At 35.6% G+C, this 20,910-nt stretch overlaps 1 protein-coding gene across 6 annotated transcripts in view; it reads right to left on the bottom strand.

The window, feature by feature from the left end:
- Usp25 (ubiquitin specific peptidase 25) overlaps positions 1-9,754 on the bottom strand; it is a 134,273-nt gene extending 124,519 nt beyond the window's left edge. For 4 of the 6 annotated variants that reach the window (XM_078044474.1, XM_078044475.1, XM_078044476.1 and 1 more), the window contains exon 1: positions 9,283-9,751. In XM_078044474.1, coding sequence (XP_077900600.1) covers positions 9,283-9,327 — 45 coding nt within the window. In that variant the 5' untranslated portion in view covers positions 9,328-9,751. Of the gene's footprint in view, positions 1-9,282 lie in introns of all 6 variants that reach the window. The other 2 variants (XM_078044478.1, XM_078044480.1) reach the window with 2 other exon arrangements.
- Between the last annotated feature and the right edge of the window lie 11,156 nt (positions 9,755-20,910).

Raw genomic sequence — 20,910 nt, 5'->3', positions numbered from 1 at the left:
ATATTTAAAATATTTAGCAACTTTCAAAGGACCCAAAGACCAAAAATAAAGCAGAATATTCATAAAAGTGGAGTTAATTAAAGGGAAAAAGAGAAAAAAACCTAAAAAATCATTTATTATTATATAAAACAAGAAATCATGCAGGAGAATATTCTTGGAAATTAAAACAACTCTGCCAAAATAATAAAAAGGTTTATCACTTTTTAAATTCAATTTCCACAAATTCAACTTTTACAGGAGCTACTTTACCCATATTTACATGTGACATTCCTAACCTGGCTTTCACAAGCCACATCTAGTTCATAGTACATAACACAAATCAATGATTATATAATTAGGAAAAAGGCAGGCCAGTGCTGTACTGCAGGTCATTGCTTATGGCAAGTCTATGACATTGGAGAACACTGTACTACCCTTATTCAGGACAGAAATCCTTATCAGGACAGAAAGCCTGGGGAAGAAAATAAGGGAGGAGCAATGATAATCTTAAAAAATAAATAAATAAATTTTTAAAAAAGAGTACCTTGCCTGACCTTACAGTACCCAGGAAAACAGAGAAATGGCTGGCAAACCAGCTCTCTCCCCTCCATCAAAAGGTATCCAGAGTAAAAGCTGTCACAAGGGTCATCAGGATCCAAAGAACAGAACATGCAAGCATCAAAATGTAAAATACTACAATATCTTTTAGTTCTTTAGGAATAGAATTCACTTTATAAGTTGGTACAACTTACACATGTAAACTTTTTAGAAGTACACTAGGTACAAAAGTAGTGAACTGCCCTTTAAATCTGTAATAGCATGATAGCCATTATCAACACATCTAATCAAATTCATTAATGATTGTTAGGTAATGTAAGACAAATGAAATTATAGGTACAAAAACTGGAAATCTCACAATCTATTCATGAGATCTCATCTCTAAAAAAATTTATAATTATCTCTGAAAAAAGTACTGGAAAACTTTAGCAAGGTGGTTAAATCTATTTGTATATGCCAATAAAACAATTTTTTTAAAGCATCACATAAATGGTTATCAGAAATTATTAACTCTCTAGGAGAAATGATGTATAAGAATCTTTTAAGTAAACGTATAAATAATGTAAGAGATATTAATGAAAAAATAAACAAAAGTAGATGTGTACCCATTCACGGACAAAAAGACTTAACAGCATAATGATGTTAATGATTCCAAACTGATACAGAGAAACCAGTAAAATCAAACCAGAACAAAACAATATTTTTCAGAGAACTTGGTAAGATTATTTTAAAATTTCAAATGAAAAGTAAAGTGCCATGGCAACTGTGAAGAAGAGGAACAAAGAAATTACATTTCAAGTATTAGTGATTACTATGAAGCAGTAACAATGAAAGCCAGTTGATATTCACAGAATGAGTGATAACAGTCTAGAATTTTAAAAAAATAAAATAAAGAAGAAGAAAAAAAAACAGCAGGCTGATATTCATAAAATTAATAATGGCACAGAAAGCCCAGAAAAAAAAGAAGTATTTTATGTGAAAATTTGTGTAAGAAGAAGACATGTCAATTTAGTAAGAAAGAGCATTAATTTTTCAGTGCAGGAAAATTTTAAAAAAGAATTTTTTTCATGATATACGTATAGTAAAAATCAAATTGCATCCCTACCTCACACCATATACAAATTCAAGTGCAAATAAAATAAAGGCCTAAAATGTTACAAATATAATTTTGTTAGTAGGAAATAAGGAAGTATACCTTCTAGATTTTGTGATGGGAAGCTTTTAAAGGTGAAGTTAAAACATCTAGAATGAAAAATATAGACCTTTAGAAATTGATCTACATACAATAACTAAGAAATCAAAGGGAGAATGAAAATAGGATTCAAAATGATGACAATCTAAATGAAAGTAGAGGGATGATAGCCAGATATGGTGGCATATGACAGTTAAAACCAGCTGCTGGGGAGGCACTGAAGCAGGAGGATTGCAAGTTGGAAGCCAGCCTCAGCAAATTAGGAAGGCCCTATCTCAAAATGAAATAAAAAGGCTAGGTATATAACTCAGTGACAGAATGCTTGCCTAATATGTTCAAGCCCTAGATTCTAATCCCTATAGATAAAAAAAGAAAAAGAAAGAAAGAAAGAAAAGAAAGAGATGGAGAAATGGAATTGAAGAAACAAAACAGTTACATAGAGGTTAACATCAAAGTCCTATGGAGTTGGAAAAGATAACCCTAAAGGAAGTTAGCCAATCCCAAAAAAACAAATGCCAAATGTTTTCTCTGATATAAGGAAGCTGACTCATGGTGGGGTAGGGAGGGGGAGCATGGGAGGAATAGATGAATTCTAGATAGGGAAGAGGATTGAGAGGGAATGCGAGGGGGCAGGGGATTAGAAAGGGCAGTGGAATATGATGGACATCATTATCCAAAGTACATATATGAAGACTCAAATTGGGTGTCAACATACTTTATATATATAAAAAGATATATGAAAAATTGTGGTATATATGTGTAATAAGAATTGTAATGCAAAAAATAAAACACCAAAGTACATGTATAAAGGCATGAATTGGTGTGAACATACTCTATATACAAAGATATGAAAAACTGTAGTCTATGTGTGTAATAAGAATTGTAATACATTCCGCTGTCATGTATTTAAAAAAATAAAAATTAAATCAATAAAACTAAAAAAAAAAATCAAAGTCCTAGCTTTTGTTTTTAGTGGGTTCATGTGTCTTTATTAAAAATAAGCAACTTAATAAATAATTCATTTTGAAAACCTATTTGCATGAACAACTGAATATTACACAACTGTTACAGTTAACACTTCTGTATAATTTTGAATCAACTAAAAATGAATATTATAATATGAAAAAGTATCTGACCACATACAGTGGAAACATATAGAACTGGAATTACACATATAATACTCTGGGTGGACCATCAAACCAAACGCTATCCTAGCCCATGGAGCAAAAATGGAAAGAATAAAATCATAAAAATCTAAAGCAAGGAAGAAAGATAAAGGGTGTCCAAAATTCAAATAATGCAGTTTTAGAAGAAGAGAAAAAGAAACAGGATAGAAGTAATATTTAAATATACATATAGCTTTTTCCTAAAAAGTATACCAAAACTTTTAAGTTAAAATTTCTATATAGAATTACTGAAAAATACACATAGCAACATATGCTGGTGAAATTTTTAAACTCTAAAACCAAAGAGGAAATTTTACAAACCTACAGAGTTCATTTATCTACAAAACAAGAAAAGCCAACTGACCTCAAACCATCAATCAAACAGTATTGAAAATACAAGCAAAAAAAAAAAAAGAATTGTAGAATTGTCAAAGTATCTTATTTATACAAACAAGCTAGTTACCAATAATGTATCTGTAACAATTAAGAAAATTCATCACAGAACTACAACTCCATATCGGTCCAACAAAAGCAGTAGTATGGTAGAAAAACATGCTCAAATGTCCTATCTGACTGGGGGCAGGGAAAGTAGTTATTAATTTTTATGCTCATAAAAAGTATTTAACATTTAAAAGGCAGAAATAAAGAAAGAATGTAAAAGGATTGGTAGAGGTGGTAATAAGAAAACTTGACCAATCCATCAAAACTGAAAGGAGAAGTAAGGCTATAAAAAAGGAAAATCACATGATAACTAAAGCTTAAATTTATCTTATATTACATATGTGAATGACTAAATTCTTAAAGACTAAAACACAATTTTGGGTTAGATGCATTAGAAATACAATGAGTAATAAATGGATCACATTAAAAGTAGAGATGTCAAGATTTCTTTTATCAAGATCTCATATTAAAAGATGAAGAAAAAATGTGAAATATTCAAATAACACTGTGTTTACTTCATATATAAATATTTAGAATTTGAACTCTCAGAAAATGCATGGCCTTTCCATATGTTCATTAGAAGCTCATGTACTTGGTCATAAGAAAATGTTAATAAATTTCTACAACTATTACAAATCAGATTCTCCAAACCCAGTAAAGCAAAAATGAAGATCAACAACAAAATGAGTACTTCAAAAACTCCATCTTGAAAATTAAACCAAAAATAAAATTTAAATCACCTTGTAAGTAAAAAAAAAGTAAAATCCAAACAAGTTATAAACAGAAATCTGCAGCCCAAAAGGTGTTTCAATATTAACTATAATGATAAACTCATTAAATGCTGAGTCCAAGTTCTAATGAAAGAAACAATAAACAACAAAAACAAAAGGGTGAGATAAGACAAAAACAAAAATTAATGTTATAAGACAAAACAACTGATAAACCAAACAAAAGACTGGATTTTGGAAAGGCTAATAAAATAGAACAGCACCTGGCAAACATTATTGAGACCAAAACAGACAGGAATAAAAAAGGATATAGCTCTACATATACACAGTTTTATTTAAAAGAAAACTACAGACCAATAAACATGGAAATATAAATGAAAAATTCCTAGCTAGATTTTCTGAAACTTTAAAACATTTTTTAAAATCTTACTCTGAAAGAGATAAGAAATCTTAAAGATAATAAAATAAAATCTGGAAAGCTTATCTAGAATTTGCTCTAAATAAGCTCAGCCCTGAAGATTCATCAAATCCCCAAAGTAACAAATGCTTTAGTTTAGCCATAACATTAACCAATTTTAACTAGTTCAACTGAGTCCTACACTAAATAATCCCCAGTGCAGAGAAAACAAAAGCTTTCTAATAAGATTCTTTATCCTAAGAGCCTATATGAAACAGAGTAAATCTTAAAACCAATCTCATTAAAGAACACACACACAAAGTTCCAGGACAAATTTGAGTATATTAAGTTTGGAAATACATTAAAACAATAAGGCATAAAGACCAAACTGAGTTTTATTAGAAACTAAAGGATAGTTGAAGCAATATAGAGTCAAGCAAGGGCTTGTGACTCTAATGTCCCTGAGTTTCAGTACTATGGCTAAAATGTTACTTTAATTCTCTAAACTCCACTACTACAAGAAGGAGTGTCACTTCATAGATTAATGGAAAGATTAAATAAAACATTTCCAAGATTCTTCGAACAGTGCCTTTCAATTATTACACAATAAATATTCATACATGTTAATCTAGAATTATAGTTTTATTTTATTGACATAAAATATAACATCATTCCTAAAAGGGGAAAAAAAAAGGCATTTGATAGAGTCCACATCTAAATCTGATTTCAAAACGTTCAGAAAACATGGGCATACAGTATAAGGAAATATCCATATTGTGATTAAATAATATATAACAGAACTAATATTAATCCTAGTAGTATCATATAATCTTAGCTAAACCATAAAAATAAAATAAATAAAAAATATGAATAAGGGCTGGGGTTGTAGCTCAGTGGTAGAGAGCTTGCCTTGCATACATGAGGCCCTGAGTTCAATCCTCAGCACTACATAAAACTAAATAAATAAAAATAAAGATATTGTGTCCATCAACAACTAGAAAAATATTTTTAAAATAGGAATAATGACAAGAAGAGATCAAGATGACATACTGAAAAAAATTTTAAATTTATTAGAACTGATAAGAATTAATTAAGGACAGTTATGTGTTAGTAATATAAAGAAAATCAAAATTAGGAAAAAAAAAGGGAAGGCATACGAAAGGAATATGCAGCTAAAACATTGTACCTTTCTTCAGTTATATTAGTAACAATATAACCAGTTATTTCACAGAGGTTCTCTCTTTTCTGTAACATTGAGGAACTATTAAATGTTGAATGATAAATATACTGTATACCTTGATAACCTTTGATGATAATCTAAAATACATGTCCCTTTAAAAGAAATTCACTGTCTATACTATTTTTCAAGTTTTGTTTTAACACTGAATTTGACTAATCTGCAACATCCTTCCCACCTAACTCCCACTATTCACATAGTCAGTGAAAGCTGATTGTATAGATCCCAAAGATATCTTGCCTCCACACTTTACAATTTATCCTCCCTATACAGAATAAACACTTGTATAAGTAACCCCAGGATCTAAAGTAGTTGCTCATGTCTAATCATACTAACTTTAAGGCATTAAAAGAAGATTTAAAGGTATTTAATGATTTCACCAAGGTCATTGAAGGGTGATTTAGACTAACCCACATCCTGTCTTCACTTCCCCTGCCTATTTTTCTATCATGAATGCAGTTTCAAGTTTTCCTTGTTTCTAAATATTTAAATCTCTAAGGAAAGTACTATACTTGCATTCCTTTTAGAACCTATTAACGCATTACTTCATTGATGAATTATTTGCTGAGTCCTACTATGTGCAAAATACAATTCTAAGCTCTACAGTGACACAATATAGGCAAGTTATCTATAGGAATATTATATTTTATTCAACTCAGAAGGATGCTGTCTGTAAACCTACCCCACCCACTTCATCTATAAGTTAACATGGTTCCTGGGAGGAAACTTCCTATTGCTGCTCTGAAGAATCTTCATTTGGAACTTGAATATATGTTACACATTTCTGATCCTACACTTGGGTAAATGCCAAGCACAACAACTAAAGATACATATCAAAGACCAAAGTTAACAAAGGATTTAACTGTACTTGATTCTGCTGCCAACTTCACTTCACCTGTAACATCTAAACCTCAGAAAAGCAGCCCTCTGCAGTGTTACTACATCTCTTAGTTCCCTGACTTATCCAAACATCAGCAATCAAGCAAAGAACACAGGAAGGGGAAAAGACAGCCCTTTGTCTTTTCATGTTACACAGTGACAAGCTACTATTTAGATAAATAAAAGACCTAAGAAGGTTTTGGGTAGTGCTGCTTTTTGAAAACATTATTAATCTAACATACCTCTGCAATAAAAGAAAAAAAAATCTTGAAAATGTGGGAAATTGTTCCAACTACCATAATGCAACTATTTCCTTAAAATTTACAAGCACATCAGCATACCCATGATCTTAAGGAAAGCAGAAAACTAAAATCTGGCTATGCAACATACCCTAGACACCTCTCCTTTTACTGATAATTCATAAAGTTTCTAAGTGAAAATAAAGTTTCACTTTTGTTTCTTCTAAAGTATGAATTCACTTCCTAGTTACTGGCTTGAAGTCTACTTCCTAGTTCTTAACTTGATGTATTTAAATCTGTTAGCTTACTTGAGGTAGGTGGTTTCAAATATTTTTAATCATATAAATATTTTTAAATATTTATACGAGTAACAAAGTAATAGTGTATTGACATGAAAAACAAATTCATGTCTTCAGAAACCTCATGGAATGTAACAATATTATGCTGATCTAAGAAATTTCCTCAGTATAAATAAAATGATCTAAAACACATATACACATATATAACATATTAAAAAATAACATCACCATTTTAAAAAAATAGTAAAAATATTTTCAAACTGATAATATTTTGAATTAACGACTACTCCTTTTGTGTAAGGAGGATGGGCTCATTAAACTAGGAACTTGGACATGATAATCAAGATCACATTCATTAGTTTGATTTTTTAATTTTATTTGTTCTAATTAGTTACACATGACAGCAGAATGCATTTTGAATCATTGTACACAAATGGAGCACTATTTTTCACTTCTCTGGTTGTACACGCTGCAGAGTCACACCATTCACGTAATCATACTTGATTGTACAATTTTATGCATGCACCTCTGGCAAGGAAGTCAGCGTCAATTGACTATGCTAAAGAAGATATTTAGTCAAAATCAATTTTTAAAAAATCTCAGAACTTCTTGCCATTGTTCAAGCTTAAGATATATGAAAAATATGAGCCACTTTTCCCATTTTGAAACTAACAAATCTTAATATTCAACACTGAAGACTATTATAAACAAAATGATACAAAGTCTATTAGCTATTGCTTACTATTCATATAACCACAGGATCTTCCCCTAAGTCTTAACTCATCTCACATGCTCAATATCAAATACTAAATATTAAGGTTTTTCTAAACAGAATATGATTAGCAGGTAAACTGTTTTAAACTCCCATCATCATATCTTGAATTATTTCACTGTAATAAACTGCAGGCTACAATAATAATCTCCATTCACCAGTAACATCAATTAACATGAGTCTCAAAAACAATGTTCCCAAAGTGCCAAAAATAACAATGTACTATCCTTGCGTTCCAAAATTCTTGACCATCTTCAATTACCTCTATAGTATCATAAAATTCTAAAAACAATCTCAATGCAAAAATTTAGCAAGCTGTGAGTGTATAAATAGTCTACTTAAACACAATAGTTCTTGTAAAGTCAAACACAGGTAAAATACGAACTACTGCATGCCAAAACTACAAAAGGGTGGGGCATTCATTACTCAGGCAGATAAACCAAACAGCTTCAGTCATTCACAGTAAACTTAATTATCCCCACAATTCCAAGACTACTAAGCCAATGTTTCCCGATTGTCCAAAACGCTTTCACACGAATGGGAAATAAATCAAGTCATGGACAACTACTCTTCGGGATATGGTGCAAGCCATGATAGTGCACTTAAGATTCTGAAAGCAAAATCTAAAATAGCAGGATGAGCTCATGATTCACTATAAGATCTGATGCATCAATAAACTTTTTTTTAATTCTCACATAAATGAGTGACCATTTGAATTTGTAACTGATGCAAGTGTAAAGGGTGAACGACAGAACAAGGTCAAACTTAGGGGACAAAAGATTCCTGGAATAACATAGCCAGAAAGGTTTCCTTTCTTAAGAGACAGTTTCAACATTCAAGAAAAGAAAAGAAAACCACCCAAACCCTCTACTTGTACACAGAGTTCACCTGATCAGTCAATGTACCTGCCCAAAAAGGGTAAGCAATTCAATTTTAGTGATCTTTTTTTGCAGAATAGCAGGCCTGGAATCCTACTACCTTCGAAATATAAACTGTGCTCAAAAGGGATGACAACTGGTATTCTCAGAAAGAAAGAAGAAGAGAGGAGTAGGGAAGAATAAAGTTTAATTAAGAAGCCGTGCGGAGCACTGTAGGAATGTGAGGGTCACTCTCAATACCTGGCACCGTCTGTTACGGGAAAACAATCGGCAGAAGGAAGTGGATTGAAACCCGCAAACTACACCCCTCTTCCACACGCAGCTTGGCACTGACTGAGCGCGAGGCCCCCAAAGAGAGGGGTTGGAGTGGTGAGTGGCGGAGGAGGAAGCCCGGGGCAGCTGAGGCCCGGGCGGCCGCCGGCGGCAAGGCCGGGGAGTGCCGGGCGGCGGCGGGAGAGGCCAGCACGTCGGAAGGAGGAGCGGGGCCGCGCAGGGCCAGCTCGTCGGCTCGCCTCACCTTCTGCGCCGCGCTCTGCTGCAGCACATTCTGCTCCACGGTCATGGCCCCCGCGGCGGCAGCGTCCGGTTCCTCGCGCCTTTGCCGGCCCTGGCTGCCGAGGTCCGCCGAACTCCAGGGAGCGGCGCAGACGGCCGGGGTGGACAGCGCCCCCACCAGCCAGGCGCGAAGGCGATGGCGGCCGGCGTGCACCGGCACCGCGGGCAGGCGGCGAGGCGCGGGCTGCGAGGGCCACCGCGGCAGCCCCACGTCTCCGCGCGGCCCGCCTCAGCGCGGCTTGTCCGCGGCGGCCCGGGCCATGGGCAGGCGGCGGGCGGCGGGGCGCGGGAGGGCGCGAGCAAGCCGGGCCGCGTCACGCGTTCGCGCGCTCCTTCGCCGGCGGCTCGTGGGCCACTGCGGGGAAGGGAGCAAGGGGACGGAGGGAGCGGCCGGCCGGAATGGCGCTGTCCTCCTCCCTCCGCGACTCCTCCTCCCCTCCCCTCCCCCAACCGCCGTCACCGCCCCCGCCGGGTAGCTCCTCCCCCGCAGAGCCCCGCCCGCCGGCCTCCCTAACCCTACATTGTGACCCGCGGGGTGGTAGGGCGGGGCGGGGACGCCGCGGAGCCCCGCCCCGCACGGGCCAGGCACTCCCGGGTGCAGCAAGGCGGCTGGGCGGGCAGGCGGGGCCCCGGAGCCACCCTTGGGGCAGGTGGCGCTACTCCCGCACTAGGCTTGGCGAAGCCCGGAGAGGCAACGGGAGGGCTGCGCTGCTACCTGCGCCCAGGATTCCTTGGCTCGCGCTCTTTCCCACCGCCTCCCAGACAAACATATCCCTCCCTACCTGTACTGTACCTAAACCTCACAGGGTCCTGAACTCTGGCTGCTGCTTCGGTCACGAGTCTCCACCCGCCACCTTTCTAGGAATTTCCCAATCACTGAACTTGCCAAAGGAGAAAAGTGAAAAAGCGAAGGGCTGACACAAATCTTTGTGCTGGATGTACTTTTCTCCTTAACTAATCATTACATACATGAGAATTGATAGTTTGCGTCTACTTCACGTATTTGCCAATCATTGCTAGGCACTGCAAAAATAAGGTTTATTAACCTAATATTTCATTTAAACAAAAGGGTCTGACAGCAAACAGCATTATAAAAGTACCACTACCTAGATGATACATAATTCTAATATCCCAGCTGCCAAATTAAGCAAACAGTTACTATGCATGGAATACTCTATTGTATATGGGATGGTAAGGTAAACCTAACAATGAGAAAGCAATCTGAAGTCACAAAAATATCGAATTGCACCAGCTAATTAGAGGAAAAAAGTAAGGATGCAGTCATAGGAAAGGAAGAAAAGGAAGAATTACTAGTGCACACTGTCACAAATATAATATGGAACCAAACTCGTGTGTAATTTTTAACTTAGTGAAGGACCCATAAAATATTACCTGACTTTATTATAACATAGTAATTATTAACATAGTAATTATTAAAGGCTTTGTAACACTTTGATCTGCACCTTAGATGTCTTCAACCACCTTTTTTGGTCTTTCCTTTGAGTCCTCACATTTATTTATTCGTTCATTTTGACAAATTGCAAATTTTATTTAATTGATATCCTATAACCTTGCTAGAAAAACTTAAGTTGTTAAATGGTTGGAAGCAATGAATTTTAGAAATAATGCAACACTTCTGATTCAAACCATCAAATTATGAGAACACTGAGATCCAAAGAGTTATCTATTTAAAAACGTGCTTTAGAGCCCATTTTTAATCATTAATATACCAAAAGTTTTTCTTTTCCTAGTTTATCAACTAACCTCATGTTTTTCCATATTATAGTTTTTTTAGAAAATCAGTGGCTTCCATTTAAGAAATTAAATTTAACATGAAAATCTAGTACTTTGATTTTAAAAAGATATTACCAGATACTAAAGTTTAATTTAAAGAATTTGGCAACATATGTCCCCCCAAGTTCAATTCTTTAGTGTAAGTATTTTTTTTAATATCTTACTAGCACTTAAGAGAGAATTATCAAATGAAAGCTTTCTATAGGGTAGACATATTTGCAACTTAGATAATCCATTTTCAGCTTACTTCTGATGGTTTCCTGCTTACTCAGTAATAACTAAGTACTGTTAATTGTTCATATTGTAGGATTTTGAGGAGAAAATTTCAAATCTTCTCATAAATATGCATTTTTAGAAAACTTAAAATTGATATAAATAATCACAGGACAGAAATTTGAGAAATTCAGGTGAATTAGCACACAAAAACCATCACTATTACTCGTGAACTCATTTTCAAAATTTGTCCCCATGGTCAATTTTGCTGTTTGAGTCAGCTTTAATATACATAGCTGGTGGAATTACATATTCTCGTTATATTATTCAATAACTCCTAAATTGTTACATTATTTTGTTTGTTGACACTTAGGTAAAATCATAAAGAGACAGAATTCATGTACATTTTAAAAGTTAGTTTTTAACCCTGCTGTGGTTTGAAAGTGTCTCCCAAAAAGAATGCAACTTTAATCTCCAATGCAACAATGTAAAGTGGGGCCTAATGTCAGGTGACTGACATCAAAAAACGTGTTTTAGAGCCCATTTTTAATCATTTAAATAAATAGAACCACCAAAAAAAATATAACCCAAGTCATTCTCTCACCAGTAGATCTCTAATCTCATGAATTAATACTGTCACCAAAAGAGTGTAAAGTATAGTAAAAATGGGTTTCTTAAACCTGGTCCTCCATCTTGGACTTACCAACTATACAACTATAAGCCAATACTTTTCTGCTCCATGTATAATTGACCAGTGTTTTTTGATACTATACAACAACACAAAAGAGGCTAAGACAAACCTCAATTCTATTTTATATACCATTATTCTAACAATATTCAGTATTTTTTTATATTAGCTAAGGAAATTGGTGTTCTACAAAATCCATTTCTAGACATTAAAATTGTACTAATTTGCCAAAACGTATTTGTAAGACATTAATAATAGAGAAAAGTTCAATTCATGTGATATATTTGTACCACTCCCATGACACAAGTATTATTAAATCTACTTAAATAAGGATTAGAATTATTTTTCTCCTTTATGTATACTGATGTTCTAGAATACTTTTATTTCTACCAATAACGAAACAATAAGCCCTCAAAGAGGAAGATTCTATGATGTCAAAATCACACTATTCCATTATAGGGAAATTTAATTTTTTTTTAGTTCTGAAAGATGAAAGTTCAAGATCAGAATTCCAACAGGGTTGGTTTCCCACATCTCCTTTCTCCTAACCTCTTGATGCCTCTTCACATAATTTCACCCTCTGTGCATGTACACTTATGGTATCTCTTCATATAATATATCATATTATGTTCCACCTATACAGCCCCATTTTAACTTAATTTTCTCTTTTAATACTTTATCTGAAAATACATTTATATTCTGAAATACTGGGGATATGGATTTTAGGGGAACATAATTCAGCACAGAATACTCATATTTAATCCATTTCTCTTATTTCTATACTTCATACCTTCATGCCTTCAAATATCCTTTTCTTCTGCCATATCCCATAACCTATTAGATTGGTAAGAAATGCATTAACACATTAAAGGATAGTAGCCCTAGACATTTTTTGCCAATATTATACTTCCAATTGGAGTGTTTTCAGGAGAAGATAGGGGTTTGTGAATCAAAAATAAAATGTAGTCTTACGTGAATTTTTGCTTTTCAAGGTACACTCAGAAAGCATCACTTGCATTCCCTTACCTTTGATAAGCCCAAGTCATTCTCTCACACAGAAGATGGGTTAGCAACCTCAACCCTTTCCTCTATTCCTACTCAAAAGGCAAAGTCTCCCCTTTTACAGGATCAGGCTCAAATCTCCCTGAACTTATCTTGTGATACATTTGTACAGAGAAAACCACATAGGACAGATTTGTTGATTTCCTAAATCTGCCTTACTGGGAAGACCTGAAATGGGGGAAGGCCAGGCTGTTGAGAGATAGAACCACCAAAGAAATATAACCTAAGAAGATGCCACTTAAGGAAGGGAGAGAACAAGAAAAAGATAACTTTACTCCCCCCCCCATCTTCCAATGGCTCACCTATGCCTCTTGTTGGCCAGATCCATTCTGAAGCTGGGTGGCTCGAAAGCAAGGGTATACAGGCATAGTCCTCTCCATGATTCAGAGCACAACAATGGAAACTCATGTAATGAATCTTATATCTAAGAGAATTATGTATAAGGCTTAAATAACTTGCCCAAGATCACAGAGCTAGCAGTTCCTATTCTGTTCTTCAGGATTTGTGTATAGGTAAGGAATATGAGCTCTGAATATGGAGAAAGAATTCTTGGATCATTGGTGGCATGAATAAAATAGTCAGACCCCACCCCTTTTTCTTCCTCTCTCTCTTTATGCTTCCTCTTCACCATGAGGTGAGCAGTACCTCCACCACATGCTCTACCCATGATGTACTGCCTCACCACAAAAGAAATGGATCCGACTGACTATGGACTGAAACTTCCACAACTGTGAGTCAAAATAAACTCTCCTTAAGTTGATTTTGTTATGTATTTTACATAGATTAAAAAGCTGACTAACACAGCCACAAATTAAATATATGACAAGTGTGTCATCAATCCAAACTCAGAAACTATAAAAGAAAAAAAGGAGTTTAGCTGAAGTCTTAGAAATGGAAATTTAGGAAACACCAATTTAGATAGCTGTAATCAGTATTTCAGAGAAAGTGAGGAAGGAGGTAACTTATTAGGAAAATAGTCTTGATTTATTATAAAGCAATAAAAATTATTTTGTGAGAAAACTTTGGTTAGAGATGAGAAGAGCTCCTTTGTGACAAGAGCTATGTGACTAATAAAAGATACAGAAAAGAATGTGCATACTTAGTAAAAATGTCCATAAACAAGAGTCTGATAACCTCTTTTTAAAATTTTTTTTGTAGTTGTAGATGCTTTTGCTTATCTATATGTGGTGCTAAGGATCAAACCCAATGCCTCACACATGCTAGGCAAGTGTTCTGCCACTGAGCCACAGTCCCATCCCTAATAATCTCTTGATATGCATCTGTAGTATCTGTTGGGGGGGGGGGGTGGTGGTAATTATCTGTTCTAGGTGCTTGTGGCCAGGCAAACTAACCTATGTACCAAAGTTTCCAGACAGCATTTGGAATCATGCAGAAATCCTGCTTCCTGGTGGACTCCTGATTCCATTTTGAAAAGTTTCTTCAATGTTTTTTCATCATGATTTTTTTCTTTTATTTTCACAAATATGAACAAGTTCTTGCTATTTAGAAATAATTACTAGTGCTTCCTTGTGGTCGATGAGCTGATAAGTATTGGGGTTTAGGACACACCAACACAAACTATAAGAAACCAGAATACAACATCTCAAAATATTTTATTTTGGCATGCTTTGAATTATTTGAGAAACTTCAGAAACTGTCTAATTGTAGGAGAAATTTATACATCTAAAGGAAATCTACATTAGTATAGTATCTTTATCAGAGAAAGGGCGGTTCCAAAGGAAACTCTATAAACTGATTTTTTTAGTCTGCTTCAGTGTCACTGTGACCAAAATACCTGAAAAAGACAACTTTTAGGAGGTAAAATTTATTTGAGGCTCACAGTTTCAGAGGGTCTCAGTCCTTAGATGTTCAATTCCATTGATCTGGGCCGAGGTGAAACAGAACATCATAAGAAACTGCTCATCTCACGGCATGGATAGGAATAAGAGAGAGGAGGGAAAAGCCACAAGGAAAAGCACACAGTGGCCTACCTCCTCCAGCCATGCCCCACCTGCTTACAGTTATCAAATAAGAATGAACTGATTAGGTTACAGATCTCATACTGTATCATTTTACCTCTGAATATTCTTGCATTAACAGGAGTTTTAGGGGGACACTTTATATCTAAACCATAACATTCTTCCCCTGACCCCCCAAAATGCATGTCCATCTCACAACGGCAAAATGCATTTGGTTAATATTTAAGAGTCTCATAGTCTTAACAGTTTCAGCATTACCAAAAAGTCTAAGTCTAAAGTCTCATCTGAAACTTAAGGCAGACACTTTGCTATGAGCCCCTGCAAAAATCAAAAGTGAGTTACATATATCCAGTATAGAGTAACCACAGGGTAATTATTCCCAGGATGAATAGGGACATAGAAAGAAGGGATAGGTCAAAGCAAGATGGAAACCAGCTGGAAAAACTGGTCCAGTAACTCTGCCTATAACTCTGTGTAAAGCATCTAGAAAAATGGTGGTGAGATGTTATTTGCATAACAACCTGATCACTACTGTCCTTTGGTCTTGATGGTTTAAGAGCATATAGGCTTTCTTTTTGCCTGGTACCATCCACATCTCAGCAGATAGTTCACATAACTGGCATCTCTTAAATCCTGGGGTTTTCTAGGCACAGTGGCACATGCCTGTAATCCCAGCAGCTTGGGAGGCTGAGGCAGGAGAATCACAAGTTCAAAGCCATCCTCAGCAAAAGTGAGGTGCTAAACAACTCTAAATAAAATACAAAATAAGGCTGGTAATATGGCTCAGTGCTTGAGTGCCCCTGAGTTCAATCCCTAGTACCCACCCCAATAAAATCCTGGGGTTTATATTCCATCTTTGACTTCACTTTCACAGCTTCACATATCACCTTCTCAGGGGCAGCCCACAGAGATTGCATGGCCTCCCAAGTCTTCCTTTGAAAGCTCAGTGAAAGACCCCTTAATTCCAGCATTTTGCATTCCTGCAGAATCAACACCACATAGATGATGCCAAGAACTGCCACCAGATTGAGCAATACCTCGTTCCCTGGTATCATGGCTGCAGCCGCGTTGAAGTGTCTGCATTTCTCTGCATTGTGAAACAACTTCCTAGGCTTCCCAGTGCAAGATTTTGCTGTGAGTGGTCTTACCAATTACTGAGATGCCTTCAAAGCATCTTTCCTAGTGCTCTGTGCAAAGGACTTAGCACCTCTTTAGGGACTATAATCTCTTCAACAAGCACAATTTACCTGACCCCAGCTTCACAAGCACCTTTTCTATAAACTGCACATTTTTATAATCCTTTTAGTTCTGATTTCTGCTCCCAATTCTCACAGTAAACCTGGCTAAAATCTACCAGCATTATTATTGCCACTGACTGAATGTTGTGTTATCTGCATAACAAGATATCCTTTTTTCACCCTACATTTCTATCCCTGACCCTCCCATGACTTGTGTTGCCACCACCTCCAGACATCCCATGGCCGTTCCTTTCTGTGACTTAGCATGCTAAGCCAGTTTCAATCATATCAGTCTGTATCAACTCAATCCAGATGATTGAAGTCTCTTGTTGTGGGAAATACTATCTCAGGTACTCCTAATTAAATATGGGTTTTCACTAGTTAATCTATCTTTTGTCAATTTAGTTTTGAGCCCAAAGAACCTAGAAGGGTAATAGAGAAGTCTTTTTTTTTTTTGCCAACCTACTAAAGTTAAAAATCATTAGATGTGCACCAAAATAATTATTCAACTGGTATTCAATACCCTAATTCTAGGAAAACAAGGCAAGAAACAGAGTTAAGTGAGGTCAGTTGAAAAGTCTGCCAGTCTAAGAAGGGACTGTTCTACTGACATTTGTTTTACAGCTTATATTAATATATCAGCTCATATACAAAAGAATATGCTCAGTAATTTCTAGGCAGCTACTTCAGTTTCAGACCCTTCATGATTACTTGTATTGGTTTTGGATAGTAAAAAAGATGCAAAATTTCCTTATAAATGTCTTTAATTTTAAAAAATGTGAATGAGATACAGGAATCAAATTAATTTAGGGAAAATTGTACTTTAGGCATATAGAAACAAAAAATCTTAAACGTTAGGCAGAAAAGTTAATAATTTTTAGATTATTTATAATGACATTTGTATGCTTGAGTGCTCACTAAGTATATATATATAACAAAAGTATATAACAAAAAAGTAAAACAAGTTTTTAAAATCTCCTTTCCTACTTTCTTGGTTTTCAGAAAATGTTTTTAGTATGATTAATATACATAATATCATTTATAATATGATACATTAATATCATAATCTACTACTGTCTGTTTTGTTTGGTCTGTTTTTTTCATCAAGAAGAAAACATGGATTTTTTTATGCAAAGGTTTGTTGGATGATTCTGTTCAAATCTACCAACTGAAAAATACCTTACAGTTTGAGCTATCATATTACAGCAGTTCCCACTTATCCACAGATAATATAATCCATGAAGTGCAGTACATGCCTAAAACCTCAGATAGTATTGAAACCTACATACAATTTGTTTTTTCTATACATGTCTAGGACGAAGTTTAATGTATAAATGAGGCACAATAAGAGATTAACTGTATCTAATGACAAAATTTAACAATTACAGCAGGGTACCATAATAAAAGTCATAAAAGTGCTCTCTCAAAATATCTTATTGTATCTTTGCCTTTTCACTTAGAGGAAGCTTCTCTTGGGCAGATTTTAATTGCCACAATTATTACACTTTCTCTTTGGTATCATTATTAATAACATAAGGGTTACTTGACATAGGCACTATGATGCCAGCAGAGTTGATTGTGATAATCAAGGTAGCCCCACTAAGTGACTAATGGGAAGGTAGCACATACAGTGTAGATGCATTAGACAAAGGAATGATTCACATCCTGGGCAGGGCAGAACAAGGTGGTGGAAATGGCACACAATTTTAAACTTATGAATTTTGTATTTTTGGAAAATTCTATTTAATATTTTATACCATAGTTGACTGCAGGTAACTTAAATCACAGAGGGGAAAACCACCGATAAGGGGAACTATGGGAATAATACTGTATAAATACAAGTAGAATATCATATTTTAATATTAGATATCATGACTTGCAATTTCAGATTTTCCCTCAAAGATTAGCCTTGCTGTCAGGTAAGTTGGGATGGATATTCTACATTCTATTTTGAGGGACATATGGGAAATAGTCTGTGATACATTGAAATCCAGCTACTATTTTTTGTGCATTTACTGTATGCCAGGACCTGTGCTAAGCACTTTACACTTATTACTTAATCCTAATCCTATGAAGTTAGAATTATTATACTCTTTTTGCAGAGATAGAAGCTGTGGTTTATAGCTTAAGTAAATTGCCCAAAGACACACAACCAAAACCCATTAAGCAAGTTTGAATCTGGTAGGAGGTTTATGAGAATACAAGCCTTTTTTCTTGAGCACCCAATATGGTAAACCAGCCATTCTCAAAGCATGTTTGATAGGTCCTCAAAACCTTTTCAAGAGGTTGGCAAAATTCAACCTTTCTCAACTTTATGTCTGTTTGCTGCCAGATTTTCTTTCTATATTCCAACCCAAACAACATGTGGCAACAGATTGAAAGTAGGGACAGATTAGAAAATTCCATTATTTTCTTGCACAGCAAGTACATAGTCATGATAAAGTTTATACCTACTATAATGCATCCAGCATATATCTGTTGAATAAATAAAAGATCCCAGATCCTTTACTCCTCGTGTGCTGTCAGCTCTGGCATATGCTGACTTAAAAGAGTATAATGGATTTTGCAACAGCATCTCATTTGCCATCATTATGAATCTGAAAAGGCATATTGTGGCATTTACATAGCACTAGCTTATACAGATATTTGTCAGGAGAGCAATACAGATGAAGGTGACTTGCATCAATTCTTACTCTAAGAACTTTAGACTCCATCTTCAACTTTTTTTTAATCTTCAAAGAATAAGTAATGTAATGCAAATTCTTTTTCACATGACATGCTAAGATTAACTTCCAAAAACAGAAAAACAAACATGAGTTCTATTAGAATTCCAAAAGAACAAAAATTTTGCCAAAGGAATGGAAATTTTGTCCACATCTTATATATGACATGTCCATTTAAGGAAAACCAATAGCCCCTTCTTATTGACTCTTTCAAGTTTCAGGACCATGGACAAAGACCAAAAAGAAATCTATCTCTACCCACAAGAGGCCTGCAGCCTGGTGGTAAGATGTCCAGAGAATCAGTGTCATTAGGCACATGCTTCTGAGGAAACCAGAAATAAGATGTGCCTAATTCTGCCTAAATTTTACAGTCTTTGCTCTGACACAGTTCAAAATCTGGCAGGAAAAGAGTTAACAATATAAGATGTTAATAAGCAAATTTATCTACAAATTACTGTAATTCAGAGAAAGGAGAAACAAGACCAGTGGGGGGGACGTGGTGGGGGGGGGGCAAAGTTTCACAGAGAAGGTGACATCAGGTTTAGGCTATGGTAGAGAAAGAATGAAATGAAAGTAACTGATAGCATGAGCCACAAGTCTCAGACTAAAACTTGGCCTTTCCTTTGTCTTTGCTTCACAGAAACTTGAAGTAAATAATCATGAACATATTGTATTATTTTGAACAATATACATATCATAAGCAGGAAGTCCTTACCCAGAGTCTTTGCAACAATCAGGTAAGGAAATAGGTTTTCTTTTTCTTTCTTTCATTCATTCTTTTTTCTTTTCTTTTTTTTTTTAAAGAAACCCTTGAGAATGACAATCCCACCTCTTGAACATTGCAGAATCCTCATTCCACTAAGATGGAATTAAATTCTCCACAGCTGTGTACACAAAAGCTACTACAGGGAACCTGGGAAGTCTCCAGAACCATTTGGTATTATAGCTAGCTTGCTTGCTTGCTTTTTTTTTCCTTTTCTTTTCTTTTTCAGTACTAGAAATCAAACCCAGTGCCTCACACATACTATTTAAGTGCTCTGTCACTGGGCGGTAACTCCAGACTTTTTAATTTTATTTTAAGATAGAGTCCTGCTAAGTTGCTCAGACTGGCATCAAACTTTGAATCTTCCTGCCTCAGCCTTCTGAATAACTGGGATGGCAGGCATGCAACACCACACACAGTTGTGTTTTTTAAAATTTTTTTTATTTGTTTGATTATTTATACATGAAGTATAATGCACTTTATTACATCATATATAATAGAATATAATTTCTCATTCTTCTGGTTGTACCTAATATAGAATCACACCAGTTGTACAGTTATACATGTACCTTGGGTAATAATATCTGATTCATTCTACTGTCCTTCCTATCCCCATATTTCCATACTTCTATACCCTCCCTCTTTCACTCCCCTATACCTAATCTAATGTCATTCTATTATTCCCTAACACTCTCCGTTATGAATTTATTACTCAGCCTTAAAGAAGGATGAAATTATTGCATTTGCTGGTAAGTGGATGGAGCTGGAGAATATCATGCTAAGCAAAATAAGCCAATCCCCCCCAAAACACACTCAGTTTTGTTTTGCATCTTTCTTATGTAACCATTGCCAAAAGCTACCCTGTACTTGGCCATTGAGTAGTCTTACTCTGTGTTCTCTATTTCTATGCTTTTATTTGAAGTCCTTCCTGAAACTCACATCTGCTACACATTTTTTTTCAATTGTACTAACAAATTAATCTTGTTTCTAGAATATGCCAGCATTTTGTAGAGGATGAGTTGGTCGTCGTATTTTGAGGTAGGTCATATCACCATCTGAACACCATGTTTGGGCAATTGGCTATTATCTGATTTTTGGTAAGAGACAGGGTTCCATGTACTGCTGGGAAG

This window comes from Ictidomys tridecemlineatus, chromosome 3 (genome assembly GCF_052094955.1).
Source record: "Ictidomys tridecemlineatus isolate mIctTri1 chromosome 3, mIctTri1.hap1, whole genome shotgun sequence".
Lineage (NCBI taxonomy): Eukaryota > Metazoa > Chordata > Mammalia > Rodentia > Sciuridae > Ictidomys > Ictidomys tridecemlineatus.
The sequence above is the reverse complement of the archived record's forward strand: the minus strand, read 5'-3'. Positions and strand labels throughout refer to the sequence as shown.